The sequence below is a fragment of the Lolium rigidum genome, chromosome 6, assembly GCF_022539505.1.
Source record: "Lolium rigidum isolate FL_2022 chromosome 6, APGP_CSIRO_Lrig_0.1, whole genome shotgun sequence".
NCBI classification, from domain to species: domain Eukaryota; kingdom Viridiplantae; phylum Streptophyta; class Magnoliopsida; order Poales; family Poaceae; genus Lolium; species Lolium rigidum.
The window spans coordinates 58,621,264-58,635,621 of NC_061513.1; the positions used below are offsets into that span (position 1 = coordinate 58,621,264).

At 44.4% G+C, this 14,358-nt stretch overlaps 1 protein-coding gene and 1 long non-coding RNA gene across 6 annotated transcripts; both read left to right on the plus strand.

Annotated features, from left to right (window-relative positions):
• Positions 1-39: 39 nt before the first annotated feature.
• LOC124668380 (type IV inositol polyphosphate 5-phosphatase 9-like) lies at positions 40-5,574 on the plus strand. Of its 5 annotated transcripts, XR_006991664.1 has the most exons (7): positions 40-293; positions 383-567; positions 3,667-3,725; positions 4,061-4,191; positions 4,407-4,558; positions 5,061-5,355; positions 5,488-5,574. XR_006991664.1 is itself a non-coding variant. In XM_047205534.1 (3 exons), the coding sequence occupies exons 1-3, from the start codon at positions 183-185 to the stop codon at positions 3,707-3,709; spliced, it is 339 nt and encodes a 112-aa protein (XP_047061490.1). In that variant the 5' UTR covers positions 40-182; the 3' UTR covers positions 3,710-3,890. The 5 variants fall into 5 exon arrangements, 1 of the variants encoding a protein (XP_047061490.1); XR_006991662.1 differs by having other exon boundaries at positions 4,061-4,558; XR_006991663.1 differs by lacking the exons at positions 40-293; positions 383-567 and adding exons at positions 3,009-3,245; positions 3,350-3,446 and having other exon boundaries at positions 4,061-4,558.
• A 538-nt stretch (positions 5,575-6,112) lies between these two features.
• On the plus strand, positions 6,113-8,414 carry LOC124668381. Its single transcript, XR_006991666.1, has 3 exons — positions 6,113-6,220; positions 7,571-7,693; positions 7,875-8,414. It is a non-coding gene; the product is annotated as an uncharacterized LOC124668381 (long non-coding RNA).
• The last annotated feature ends 5,944 nt before the right edge of the window (positions 8,415-14,358 follow it).

Genomic DNA, 14,358 nt, shown 5'->3' on the forward strand with positions numbered 1-14,358 from the left:
GCCGCCCCTCATCCTGACCCCCAGCCGCCGCCCCTCGTCCCGGCCGCCCGGAGATAATCTCCCCCGCCGCTGCTCACCCCGCCGCTCGGAGACAACCTCCTCCGCCGCCTTCCCCTACAAGTAACAGTGCAGTAGAGAGCTTCACAAAACAGGGATGCTTTAGATGCATCAGGAGCAAGCAGATGGTGGGCATATTTGCCTCAGTCTGGGTGAGAAGCAATCTTAGGCCATACATTCGCCATTTGAATGTGTCATGTGTTGGATCGGGTATCATGGGCTACCTAGGGAACAAGGTACACTTTACATCCATGTGTGAGCAATAAGACATGCATATGTGCAATCTCATGAGTGTTAACCGTGTACTTTGATATTTGGATTTCAGGGTTCAGTGTCAGTTCGATTCTTGTTGCACGAGATGAGCTTTTGCATTGTTTGTTGTCACCTGGCTTCAGGTGGCAAACAAGGGGATGTACTGCTGAGGAATTTTGATGCAGCGGACATACTTGCAAGGACGAAATTCCATGGCGATGGAAATAAAAAGCTGCCAAAGAAGATCCTTGATCACGAGTAGGTTTACAGCATCACAGCTCACTGACCTTATGTGTTTCTAAGTTTTTTGCTTTTGGTAATCCTCTTAGATCTCGTGAACAGGCAATCCCAAGGCATCTTTAAATTTTGTGTTCAGTATAAAACAACCTTAGATACTTATCCCTACACATAGGATTAGCTTCTACTCTGTTACTCAAATGATTGTGTTCTTTAGTTCATAGTTGATGTGACATGAGGGTATCCCAGCTGAGAACTGTCATCACATCAGTACCTGCAGAACCTGGCTAAGTACTGTTGTAATGACTAGAGAGTGCACTTCGTGCTGTTAGGCCTTGGGTTGCCTGTGTGTTGTGTTGGAAGCCGGTTGTGGCCCAACTCGTGTGCGAGCGAAGGGAGATAAATACCCTGCTCCTTCTCTGTATCGGTATCGAAGGAATAGAACTCTGAATCGACTCATCTCGTTTGCTTCTGTTTCCTCACCTCTTGCTTCTAATTTCTCATCCCCAGTTCAAATCCTTTGTGCGATTCTGATCCCCATCAGGTCAGGTCGTCACAAATTGGTATCTAGAGCCAGAAAAATCTCCACAAAAAATTTTCCCCGCCGCGCACTCGCATTCTCTCGGCATTGATCCGTAAATCCGGGCGCAGGTGCGGATTTACTTCGGTGAATCTGCGCGAAATCCTTAGCTCGGTTCGATCTGTTTGGAGGAGTCGCGACGGCGTCGTCCGTTCGGCCTTCGGCGCAGACGAAGCAGGTGTTGATGGCGTTGGAGGAGTCCGCCACGTCCACGCAGTTGCTCCTAGAGCAGCTGCTCAAGCGCTTCGATCCAGCGATCACCGTGAGTCTCGCCGTCGGCATGTCGTGCCAGAACTGCTTCCGCGATGTGATCCCACCACTAGCGCGCCTTCTCTAGGTAAATGATGTTAAGAATCCTCCCAAGGACAGCCAGTGTAATTGATCCATGATCAATTATGTTGCGCGTCATTCATGGATTTTCTTTTTGTTCGGATAAAACAAGCTGGTGAAAGTGGATGGCTCCATCTGTTATAAGTTGCAAGCTCAACATGTTTCTTCATTTTGATGATGCTTACGCCAGCTGTACTGCATGGTTCAGTTTATCATCTCCCCTTGGTGCGTGCAATATACAAATTGATAGATATGGACTTTGTGGTTTTCTTTACTGTTTTCATATATTCTGCCTGCTGGTAAGTTTTGACCTCAATGGTGATCAGTTGGCAGTCTGAATAAGTTCTATGGTACTGATTTTGGTACATACTTATGCCTATTTTCTACTTTAGTGCATAACTACTTTAGTGCCTAATATACTGATTTCTATGGTCCTGATTTAGGCACTAAAGTAGTATGTCCCAGGCAACATAGATTAGTATATCCCAAGTTACATGTCTGTTTATGAAATCATGTTACTATAATCTTTCCCTAGCCATTTTAGTGCCTCTTTTTTCACTTGTGCTCCTAAGAGATGTGATTGCACCTGAAATGACAGTCACGTTCTGCTTCCTGGTTAGCTCTTGGTCAGCGTTACAAGATAGGTAGAAAGAAACTTGTGCTGTATAGAGTTTATTTTTAGCCAACCACAGCAATTTTGGAAACATGATGTATAGAGTTAGTGTCTCCTGGACAATATTTATCACCGACTGCCCGCTTTCTTGCATACTATTGACATTGTTATTGTTAGGATACCATTAGGCATTGCCATGTAGTATGGGAAAAAAGAAACAAGCATGTAGAGTTTATGAAATTCCATTAGTATGGAAGGCACCAGTTAATGTTCCTAGCTTCAAACATGTATCAGAGATAGTTCCATAGCCTTAAACATTTTCTTCTTTCCGGTCTGCTTATAAAATGAGTGGATCTGCTTTACTTCTTCTATTTATTACATGGATCATTTGCTTCCATATAGTAACCAACCTATATTGCTTTGAGGAGACAAAAACAATAGTGTTGTACATATATACAAGTTCTTCAGATTTTTCTATTTAAATCTTAACCACTAATTTTAATAGTGTTGTACATATATTGCCTTTTTGATAGTGTTTTAGGTCGCTGTAGCGGATTTGTTGGTGATTCCATATGCTATGCAGTCGGTCTATTTGTACAGCCTATTAAATCTACACTACTTAAAAAGGAGGAACTTGTTCCTTATTCTGCCAATACGTCAATCCCTTCGTCGTCGCTCCGTCCATCCATCGCTGCACATTTTGCAATTTAGCCCCTAATGACGTGGGAAATTAACCAGCAGTCCAAATTTCCTTCGTTCCCAACTCCAGGCGCAGCCCGCACTCCTCCCTCACGCGTCGTGCACCGCCGCCGCTTGTAGAGTGGAGACACCTCCTCTCCAGCGGTCACCGGCGACCTCTCCTGCGCCAACCTCCTCCCGATGTTCCCTGTCATTGGGAACACCACATGCCGCCTCTGCGACGTGACGCCACCGCCGACGCCTCGGAGCCCCGTGCTTTTCCAAGATCTGCATCTCGCTGGCGGCCGCCAACAGCGCCTTCACGGATCCCACGACTTGGCGTCGTCCCTCTGGACAACCCATGGCGCATGTGCGGGCGAAGCTGGGTAGCTCATCTTAGATGACGATGACGGCCGGCCGGCCGCCCACGGTGGCACACATGACCTCACACGAAACCCGCCTCACACGAAGCCGCCACAGAGCCTCCGCCCTCACAAGGTATGGCCTCCTGTACCAATCTTCTTCCCGCACTGATATGCCTCACGCATCTGTGATGTTGGATGAGATTCGTACCGTGGACAACTTATGCAAGGTACTGCCAGAAGGTTCCTTCGGCTACAAATTGCTGATGAGATGAAACAGCGTGGGTACATGAGGTCAAATCAATGGACAATGTTGGAGACATTAGCACTCATTGAGGTTTGCTTCTGAACTCTGCTATAGCTGAATGACAAATTTATGTCCACACTATTTTGTTTCTGCGTACATTCGATTATTTGCTGTCTCACAATGCCATTCTGATTATTTTTATGATCTTGCTTCACCCAATCGTTCACTTGTTGTGTGCATTAGAGAACTTGCATTTTTTTAATTCAACAAATATGCTTCTCCGTCTAAACAATGTTTCCATTTGATATAGGTATGGCTTGCTGGGCTTGCTGTCACATATGGACTCAACTTAAATGCTCGGATGTCAAGGTGGATATTGAGCTTCTGTAAATTAAATTACAGCTTGCCTGAAACCTAGCTCAGATTTAGGTTTGATTAGTGAAGACCTGCAGATCTATTTTATTCTTAGGAGGTTTTTTTAATACACCATCTGATTAGTTTTCCCTGTGTTGTTTGCATCAGCGGTGTTTGATGCCATTTAACCTAAGCTGTATGATAGTTTATCCTGATTTTAGCAACCTGATTAGACATAAGCAACACTGTTTTTATCCATGATGCAACATTAGTTAATTCTTGATTCTTCCCCGTGAATTTGATTACTGTCTATCAGGCTAACAGTTGTTGTAATATTTTTTATTGCACAGAGGTCAAGTCCCTAGAAAATTAAAATGAGCTGCTGGAGATAAACAAAAAGGATTTGAACGGAAACATGGACAGTCAAGGGAGGTTGCTTGATCTTGATGTCGCCTCTACTTTATCATTTGTGAAAGCAAAAGTAAGATCATTAAAACTAAAAGTCATTCAGAGATCATTTGACATGCTTGAAAGATTTTGTGTTACAGATAACTAGAAGTTGAATCTCCATTTTTATTATGGTTTCTGGAGTTAAATAGGATATTTATTCAGACTATATTCCATTTTATTTTCTTGAATTATATATGATCTTCTCATGTAACTCGTTCTAACAACACCCTTTTTTGCATATTTCAGTTCATTACACCGTCATGTTAGTCATGTACTAGGAAATGATGAAGTCAGTACATTATTGGGTACTCTTTATTGATTATATTTCAGTTAGTGCCTTGATTCACGAAGGGTTGCAAAATATATGGATGAAAGGTCATAGAAGTACTACATTTGGAGTAAGTTTCTAAGATACCAAGCTGCCATAATTTAACTATTTTAAATTGCAAGACAAATCAGTTTATACAATACCAAATTGTGGTTGTTATTTGTTACATGTTGGTTCAGGCATTTTCTTGGGTGACTCCCTGCCAAGGTGCTTAAGATGTGCTATGGTTGATTCGTAAAGCTTAATGTTTATAATTTTCTTTTTTGGATTTGTTCCTCTCGCTGGATGTCAAGTCTAGGTTAGGCTATACTTTTCAGAACATACTATTCATTTTGGATGTTCCTTGAGGTACATCTAAAAAAATTTGCTCACAGAAGAGATGGAGTTTGGGATTCCATTCTAGAATTGGTTGCCCTTTTTCAAAAGAGGTCATACAAGTTAGACTCTAGACAGATAATTTGGCTGACAAAAAAGTTTATCAACCTTTGTTCCTGCTGCAATAGTTATCTGTGTTGTCATGTATTTTATTCACTTCTTTACCAAGATGCTAATATGTATTTTGTTCATTTAAGCTGCCGTGAAGCTGGTTCCTCCTCCGAGTGCCCTTTTGAGATTGATGCTGAAGACTCCGTGCCTCTACTCAACCTTCTGTGTTTTTCAGTTCCAGAACGGTGACACCGCCATCATAGTCGTATCTCCTCGTACTGGTCGTTTTCCCGACCCTTGACTTGTGATTATGTGCGCTGAACCGATGACTGCCCTGGACATCGTGTTTGCTTCAGTTGAGGATTTATTGGTATATTATCCATATAAAGTGAAGATTTTTCTCTAGATATATGACAAATATTTTCAAGGACAAGTATGCAGGTTCTTAAATCAAACCTTTGTATTTAATTTTTTTAGGGCAATGCTCGTATCTTAGTTCTTCTTTTCTAGATTTGCTTTGGCATACCTTTACTCATCTTATTTCCCTTCATTGTCTTTCTCTTCACTTTGCAGGCTTGGCCAATCCGTTTTGAGGCTTTATAGATTTGGTTATTTTACTTATTTCAAGTTTTTGGCTGATCTGCTTCGAGGGCATCTAGGTTTGGTTGGATGGGTCTTGGTTGTAAATTTATTGCTCTTCCTCTGCATACTTTAGTGGTTTAGGACTATCTTCTTGTAAGGAGAGAAATAATATTGTGATATTTTCTCTAACTGACACTTCCTTATGATTGATGTTTCCATGGGTAAATAAATTTATGTTATCCCTGTATATGCTTAATGCCTTAGGTCTATCTTGCCAGGGAAGGAATGAAAATAAAACATTATTTATCTCTTCATGAGTATGATTATGATGTTAAACAAATGAAATTTCCGCCCTGAAAGAAAGAACATTGTTTATGTTGCTAGGTAAATGCATTTTTTGTTCAGTTGCAAAAAGATTTCTAACTGCAAACTAAAGTATCAACACACTTCAATAGAGTAGGATAAATGCATTTTTCAACCATCCAAGCCAGCTTTAGTGCACTTCTCTGCTATTGTGTGTTTTAAAATTGATTTACTTCCCTGCTTTCCTTTGTTGACTTAAACGGTATTTTTAGTTTCCAATAACTGATGTTGCAGCCTTCTAAATTGCAGGTTTTAGGTCACTACAGAAATTTCAGTAAACCCCTCTGAAATTCATGCAATCCGGTCTTGTAGTGAGGTCATAGTGCTGTCCGTGATATGCGTCGCCTCCATCTTCTTTCCTGTAAGTCATATGGACGAATTGGGTTCTCAATGTTCAGCCATGAAAGTATTCATTTTAGTCTATGAACACTCCATGAGCGCCTACTTTCTGAGTAGTAGATTGTTGCCATACTTATTTATCTCGGTCCATTCAATTTCACTACGCGCAGAAGAAAATGCGTTCTTGAATTACATTAGTGCCATCTTCTTGAATTACAGCTAGATGTGTTCTAATTAGTCCAGACATAAATACAAGAAGGGTAATACAAGAAGGGTTTTATGTTTAACTGGCCCATTGCAAATATTTTTTAAAAGTATGAGCGTGAAAGAGGCAAGCAAATACGTGTTCTGTGTTTGGTTGCAATGAATTGGGCTCTAAATTAAATTGGCAATGGAAAACCAAATCAACCAATTCAATGGAATACCACATAGAGTGTTTGGATGCACGTGGTATTGAGCTATAGAACAGGTTTCAATGGAATACCAATTCCTGTTTGGATGTCACATGTGTAGAAATGAGAGTATTTCTGACAGGAGAGGGGAGCCAGGGGGAAGGGGACCAACAGGGAGAGGCTCGGTACAGGAGAGGGGAGGCCGCCGCTCGCCCGCCGCCTATCGCTGACCACTTCCCGCCGCCTCTCTACCTCCTGCCGCCGCCGTCCAACTAGCTAGGGTTCGGGTCGCGCGGGGAGTGGGGAGCCAGGGGATGCGTCCACCGCCGGAGGAGATGGCTGGCCAAGGCTTTACCACCACCCACGGCCGCTCGACCACCTTGCGCCGCCGCCCGAGCACATCACGCCGCCGTTCTACGCTAGGGTGCAGCTAGGGGAACGGGAGGACAGGGAAGAGGGAGGGCATGGGCGAACGGAGGAGACCGGACAGGGAAAGGGAGGGGGAGAGGGGAGGCGGCGGAACGGACCTGGCGGCGCCCCCGGGGAAGGCTTCTCCAGCGCGGCGACAGAGCAGCTTGCAGCTTGCAGCTCGTACTTTCTGTTTTCGTTTTTGGGAGAGAGAACGCGAGCGAGCGAGAAGCCAATTCCGAGGCAATATAGAGGTCTGGAGCACTGTACTCGTGAACCGGTAAGTTGGCCGCACGGGGGAAGGGGCGCGGAATTGGTTCCGAATTCTATAGCCCAATACTGAGTACAACCAAATACTAGAATTGGGCTCCTCAATTCTAAAAAGCCAATTCAGAGCCCAATTCATTGCAACCAAACAGGGCAGTATAAAACTTAATTAAAATGTGTAGACTACCAATTTTATGTACTTAAACATGAGATGTTCCATCTGTACCATGCACAATACAGCGCGGTTGATTGTTTCCTTTAGCCAAGAAAAGAACCATAGTTTCTGATATGGATTTGAAATGCAGAGGAGGAGTTCGTCCCGGAGACACGCCTAAGCTGTGGCTTTAATGGCACGCGGTCTGACATCTTCGAGACATCTTCGAGCTAGCAGGAGGTCCTCGTGGAAATTACCAATCAAGGATCAACAGGTTTGTACACTGCAGGTTCCTTCGTATATGACTTTGTACATCGCATGATCAGCCATTCTCTTTTTTTGAATACTGAATAGTACACTATTTTTTAGTCTTACGCGCGTTATTATTATATTGCTGATGTTGTGTTCAATGAACTGAGGTTTCACTGCTCTCCAATAACCTTGTTTGCCTAAAGGTGCAGGGTTTTATCTGTCTGACTAAGAAGCACTAATGTTTCGTTGGAAAAAAAACAGAAATTCACCGATGAATATATTCCAACAAAGCAAGCATATAATGGTATCTTCAATACCACAATAATCATATTAAGGAGCTTCAATTTAACTCTTACTTTGAAAGCTTCCAGGTATGTACATATTGATCCCTTTATAAGTAGATATTCCAAGTATGATACATCCTACTGAATTTTCATGCTCATTTTGTTCCCTAATTTTGCTTGACTCTCAACCTCACCAGCATATGCATTCATAAAAAGTCACGACAAATTACATTACATTTGATGGATATTAATTTAGTTCATGCTAATCTCTATTTTCTGGAATATATATGGAGGCAACTCATATTTGCTTGGCTCTCAATCTCGAAATTCATGGATTATGTAATTTTTAAGCATGATATTCTAAATACCAGATGTTTACCTGATTTATTTAGTGACAAGTTCAATCTCAGAGATCTTGGTGCAGAATATCAATTATTGATGCTTACTATTCATGTATCAAGCTTTGAGATTTGGAGGCTCTCATTTTAACGACCTTCATTAGCTACAATTTTCACAGAAGCTGAACTATGATAACTAGATGATACCCCGCGCCTTGCTGCGGAACTTATATCTTCTATTTTTTATGATGAAAAACTTGAAAACACAACATACATTATTTGAACAGAAAGAGATACCAATGAGATCAAAGAAAGATCTGAAGCAATATTGATATTTCCATATGAAATGTTGAATGAATACATGAATAGATGAATTGCATTAACATAAATTCAATGCTTCCCGGCAGTCAGGCTAACTTGTAAGAGCGCAGAAACAATTGTATAGTACATAAAAGGTACTCTGTTAGCGTAGACAGACTTCAAAAAAGACTACTGAATTCACTTGCACCCAAATGATGAATCTCTGTGTTAACCATATGCTGAATTAATGAACAAAATAGGGTCAGATGAAACTGGAAATTGCTTTTAGATCATGTGCTCTGGACGCAAGAGAATTCAAATGAAGAACAAAAGATCTGAAAAGTTCACATGGAAATATTATAATATATACAATGTTCAACTGTGCATTGAAATGTTAACACATCTTTTGGGGTTTGTCAGACAGATTGGAGTACTGATATTTATATTTAGCTAACTCTTCTTTTTCTTGAGCAGCTCATAGATGAATACATACAAAAAAAAAGACATTATTTCTTTTGGTAAGGAAGTGCACTGTACTGGTAGTACTCGGCATGATTATGTAAGAATGATAAACAATAGAAGAGGCCAAAGACACATCAAAGTAAGAATCAATTACTTAATACCTGCAAAAAAAAAATCAATTACTTAAAGAAAGACATGAGCAACCACCTGATACAGTTTAAACAGCTGAAGGCATCATCAACAATAGACTGCTAAGCTTCAAAGGAAGCGTGATGCAAGGGATTATATATGTAGGTTGTGTCTTACCTAATAAATCTCGAGGCAGGTACCTAATAAATCTCGTGAGGAGGCTACAATTCGTAGCGGCGAAGGAGATGGTGCGGAGGAGGCCACAGGTCGCGGCGGCGGAGGAGATGGTGCGGGACTATCATGTGGAAAAAGGGGTGACGTGGCCTCACGAGAGACCGGGAAATTGGGACCAACTATTTAGAAATAGAAGATTAGTCAGCCACGCATCTCCGATGATGTACATCAACTATTTACTATGTAAAAAATTGTAGTTTAAGAATTTTGATAAACAGTTAAACTTATCATCCATTGTAATATCTAAAAATACAATTTTATAAAGTCCAGGAGATAATTTCTTTTTCTGTAGACTCGTCTAATTTTCCACATTTTCTTTCCTTTGATAAGTGATTGGGTAATTTGAAGAACTTTTATGTCCTACCATTTTATTTCTTTCATTGGAATGTTTAATCGACATCCATTGTAATACAATTGAATATTATTTTGTCCAGTTGTATGTGATTCACAACTTGTGGCCTGTTATTAACTTTGTTATACAAGTAGGTATGATCAAATTGCACTATATTATTATTCTATTCTCTTATTTGTGATAACTCTTACCGATGGTGGTCTTGCGTAGAAAGAAGTCACGAGTATGCACCTGCGATCGGACGAGCAGCCACGCGAAGAACTTGGTTTTGGACAGCGAACATTCTCAAGATAACGTCAGCATGAGATGATCTGAGAACTTGGTTTTGGACAGCGAACATTCTCAAGATAACGTCAGCACGAGATGATCTGAGCTGAAGAGATCAGGGAAACCAAGAGGGTGGTCTGCTGGGTTGCTAGCTTGCCTTGCGGGTGACTACTCTCCTATAGTAGCTCGGATATTTTCACGTACATTACTTTTATATATTATGGCAATCAAAGATACTTTGAACCCCGTGGCAACGCACGGGCATTTGTACTAGTTAATAAAAAAACATAAAAAAAGCCATAAAGGCGTGCTAAAAGTAGCTGCTGCCTACTGGTTGTCGTCGCTGACGAGGTCAATGAACTCCGGCGTCGGCCATGGAAGCTCGTACGCCGGCGGTGGAGGAGGTACCGCCGCATGGGCATCACGATGGCAATTTTATCCACGGATCTAGGTATCCACGGATATTCGACCCGCCGGGCACGAGTATGGAGGGTCGATTGTGTCCATGGATTTCATGGGGCGGATATCCGATAATTCATGGAGCGGGCACGGGCAGAGCTTTTGCTCCGTGGATATTCGATGGATATCCAACTGACATGTGGGACCCATCACTTCAGTAGCATCGGAGTGTGTCTTTAGTGCTAGCGGGAGATTAATTAGTGCACATCGTAGTCGACTTGCTGCAAAAATAGCAAAAGCTCTTATTTGTTAATTATTTATTCTTTTGATGATTTTTCAATTGTTAAGCTTTGGTGCTTTTCCAATTGTAGGATTCCAATGAATCCATAGTCACGGAAGAATGACTGAATGAGGCTACAATAATCCAAGATTCAACTCAACCTTTCTACTATATTTTGCTATATAGTTTTAACGCATTAGATGTTGTGTTGGAATCTTATAATAAAAAGCACTGTCTATATATGTTCCGTGAGATCGAAATGAGACATCTATTGTATGGTGTGATTGTGTGAGATTTAACATATTATAAGTAGTATGTGATTGATATATTGTTGCTTTGATCTTCCTATGAATTATCGACATAATTATGCCTGAAATGCTACTGAAATAATGTTGAAATGGGCCAAAATATTCATGTTAGCTTATTATTGATGAAATGCAAGTGAAATATTGGTGAAATGGTACTCAAATTTTATGGGCATGGATATTCATGGATATCCGGGTATCCAACGGATTTGGATTTGGGGCGACATCCATGCTCATGGATAATTTCGTGGACGGGGCAGAGCGAGGCTGATGGATTTGGGCATGGATCTAGTTTTCCTATATCCGTCCAAACCCGCTCCATTGCCATCCTTACATGGACAGGAGGCTGTGGCCAGGGATCCCACGCCGGAGCAGCAGGCGGAGCGCGGTCGTTGGAACGCGTCGGCGTTGCCGGAGGAGTCGCCGGCCTCCCCTGCGCGAGCGCTGACTCGCGCAGCTGGATTGCGAGCCCCTTCCACAAAGCGAGCTCGTTGAGCTCGTCCTGCGCGTTGTTGGCCAGTGCCATGGCAATGGCCTCCTCCTCGGAAAGGTCCGGCGGCTGGGTCTCCGGATCCCACGCCGGCCCGCCGTCGTCGTGGCCGTAGTCGACCATGTCGACGTCCTCGTCTGCGTCCTCGTCCTCGTCCTCGTCCGCGTCCACCTGGTCGTTCTCTTCTTCTTCTGCGGCGATCTCTCGGTTGAAGAAGTCCACGTCGCCGAGGTAGCCAGCGCGGCGGCGCGCGTCGAACTCCCACGTCCCGAATAAAATCCAGTTGTAGGAGTTCAGCGCGTACGCCTGATCCTCCCGCAGATCCGGCGGCAAGATCGCTCGGCGGCGGCGTACCTCGTCCCGCCGCTCTCGGCCTTCGCGCGGCACGGGGGGGGGGGGACCGGCACGCGCCGCGAGTTCAGGTACCAGCCCCTTCCCGGCAAGTTCGCGTCTGGCCATGGCACCGGCCGGTTTTCCTACCATAGCTGCCGCGCGAGGTCAACGCGGACGTACCGGCCGACCCGTGCCTTCTTGCCGGAACGCGAGCCGCTAGCCTCCTGGTCGTTCTTCGTCTTGCGGAACGACCAGCATTTCTTTCCCATGGCGTCGGTGGGGTGGATACTGTGGGATTTGGCAATGGTTTGGTCGTGGAAATGGCCGCCGGCAGCGTCCATTTAAAAGGCTCCGACGCCATCTCGCCTTCAATGGCCTGCCAGTGCAACGTCTACTAGCTGCGCACGCTCGCGGAAGCCGAGGCACGCCATTAACGCGACCCTGCAAAGGCTGCAGCGCGCCGCCCGGAAGTAATGCCGCGGAAGACGAAACAGTTGTGCCGCTGTCAGGCGGGCCCGTGCGAGGACCGAGCGGACACTTTGAGCGTCCGCACAACGTCCGCAGAGACGCAAACCTGGCGCATATTTGTGCCAGGTTTGCGTCTCTGCGGACAGTCCGATCACTTTCCGTCGCGTCGCTGGAGGTGGTGCACGACGCATTTTCGATCACGGCGAACACAAACGGTCGTTCAACGTCCGTTTGCGTCGCGCCGTTGGATATGCCCTAACGTGCATTTTTGCAGCAGCACAACCCAGATTCAGCTTATCGACGACAATACCGATAATTTTATCTGGTAAAGCGCAAATGCAATGGAGGTGAGAAATCATCATCAAAACCTGGTAGCATCCTAGCAGCTGGTACCTCGGTAGTCGGTAGGTAGATGACCCTGATTACAGTTCCAGCTTAGTGGTGGACAGGGGCGGAGCTCCCATTCTGGCAAGGTTTGGCGCCTGCCAGAGGTAAACTCTGTCGGGAGTACACATATTACATGTTATTTCTGTACTATAACCTGCGCCATGTGCATGTATTTGGGCTATTCTCGCTCTCGCGTGTGAATTAGTGAAGAAACTGTCCAGCGAACAGGTATGGGGCCTTCAGGGGCGGAGCTCCCATTCTGGCAAGGTCTGGCGCCTGCCAGAGGTAAACTCTGTCGCGAGTACACATATGACATGTTGTTTCTCTACTAGAACCTGCGCCATATGCATGTATTTGGGCTAATCTCTCGCGCGCATGTGAATTAGTGAAGAAACTAGTCCAGCGAACAGGTATGGGGGCATGGGGCCTTGGTGGGCTTTAATGTTTATTAGGTGGAGAGGCCACTTATACGTACATGTTAGCCACTTAGCCTATCTAGACGGAGGTTGCTCCTGATCAATCGGATCGATCACAACTCGCAAGGCGGCGTGAGAGGAAAACAGTTGCAAAATACGACGACGAGTTTCAGCTAGCGAGCGGTGGCTGGTGGCTCAACGAGAGGAAGATTGGGCAGAAAACAAAGGTTATTGCAGGGGACTGTGATTAACATGGCGCCTCGGAAGAAGAAGATCAAGGTTAGCGGCATGTGTAAAACGAAAGGTACAAGTCTTCAGTCTTGCCCTGCCCAAATCAGTGGAGAGTTGGCGTGCAAGATTTATTAAGTGAGGTACTTTTTTGCATACATAGGTTTGTGTTAGTTCCTGTACGAGCTGATTGTAGGAATTGATTACATTTTGTTTCGCAAATTTTCGAGATATATACACCACTTCTATTTTTAGTCATATGTATTGCTTATGCTTTGTCGTTTTCGCCATACCAAAAATTTAGTTCGTCCTCCGCCATTGGTGGTGGTTAAGTTATCATCTCCTCCTTGACTCGTGGGCCAACTTGGGTTGTTTGCTTCCCCGGACTTGACCATGATGGGACGTACGCTTCTATACGGCGATGATGATTCGCTAGCATCGATCGGTTGTTTCGTCTGTCGCCGGTCCATGGACACCGCATCACATCGTCAGCTCCCCCGTTTCTCGCCTCCGGTGAAATGAAATGATGGCTCGGCGTCCATCGATCGATCGAGCGAGCGAGCAAGACGACGATCGGGAGGGAGAAGGGGTCCGTTTGGCTTGAATGCGCGGCAGAAAGGGGTGCAGCTTCCAGCTGCCGTTTCAGAGTCAGAGACTCTTTAATCATTGCGACGCTCTGCCGCCTGCCTCCCCGGACATGAGTTCAATCAGACAAACACCACAAGCCAGGCGGAGGAGGGAAGGAAGCAGTCAGCGAGTCACAGTTGCCGCTGCAGCTGCTGAATGTGTTGTGTTGTGCCCATGGTCTTCTTCCTCCTATTCTTGCTCTAGTGGAGTCTTCAATGATGATGATGGCTTATGAAGTTAGCATGAGGAAGTGATGTCGCCACTACAAGTTAAACAACTCAGATCTTTCAGTAGGCGATCGAAAAAGAAAGCACATACAGGAGAGAAACGAGAGATCTTGGCACTTTATACCACTTTAATTTGGGGTCTCGTTTGTTAGGGCATCTCC

What these genes read in the sequence shown, in the direction of transcription:
- LOC124668380 (XM_047205534.1), top strand. Translation starts at nt 183, where the DNA reads ATGGTGGGCATATTTGCCTCAGTCTGGGTGAGAAGCAATCTTAGGCCA. An exon ending in TGGGCTACCTAGGGAACAAG is followed by an intron (nt 294 to 382) that starts GTACACTTTACA and finishes TTTGGATTTCAG; the next exon opens with GGTTCAGTGTCAGTTCGATT. An exon ending in AAGAAGATCCTTGATCACGA is followed by an intron (nt 568 to 3,666) that starts GTAGGTTTACAG and finishes CATTTGATATAG; the next exon opens with GTATGGCTTGCTGGGCTTGC.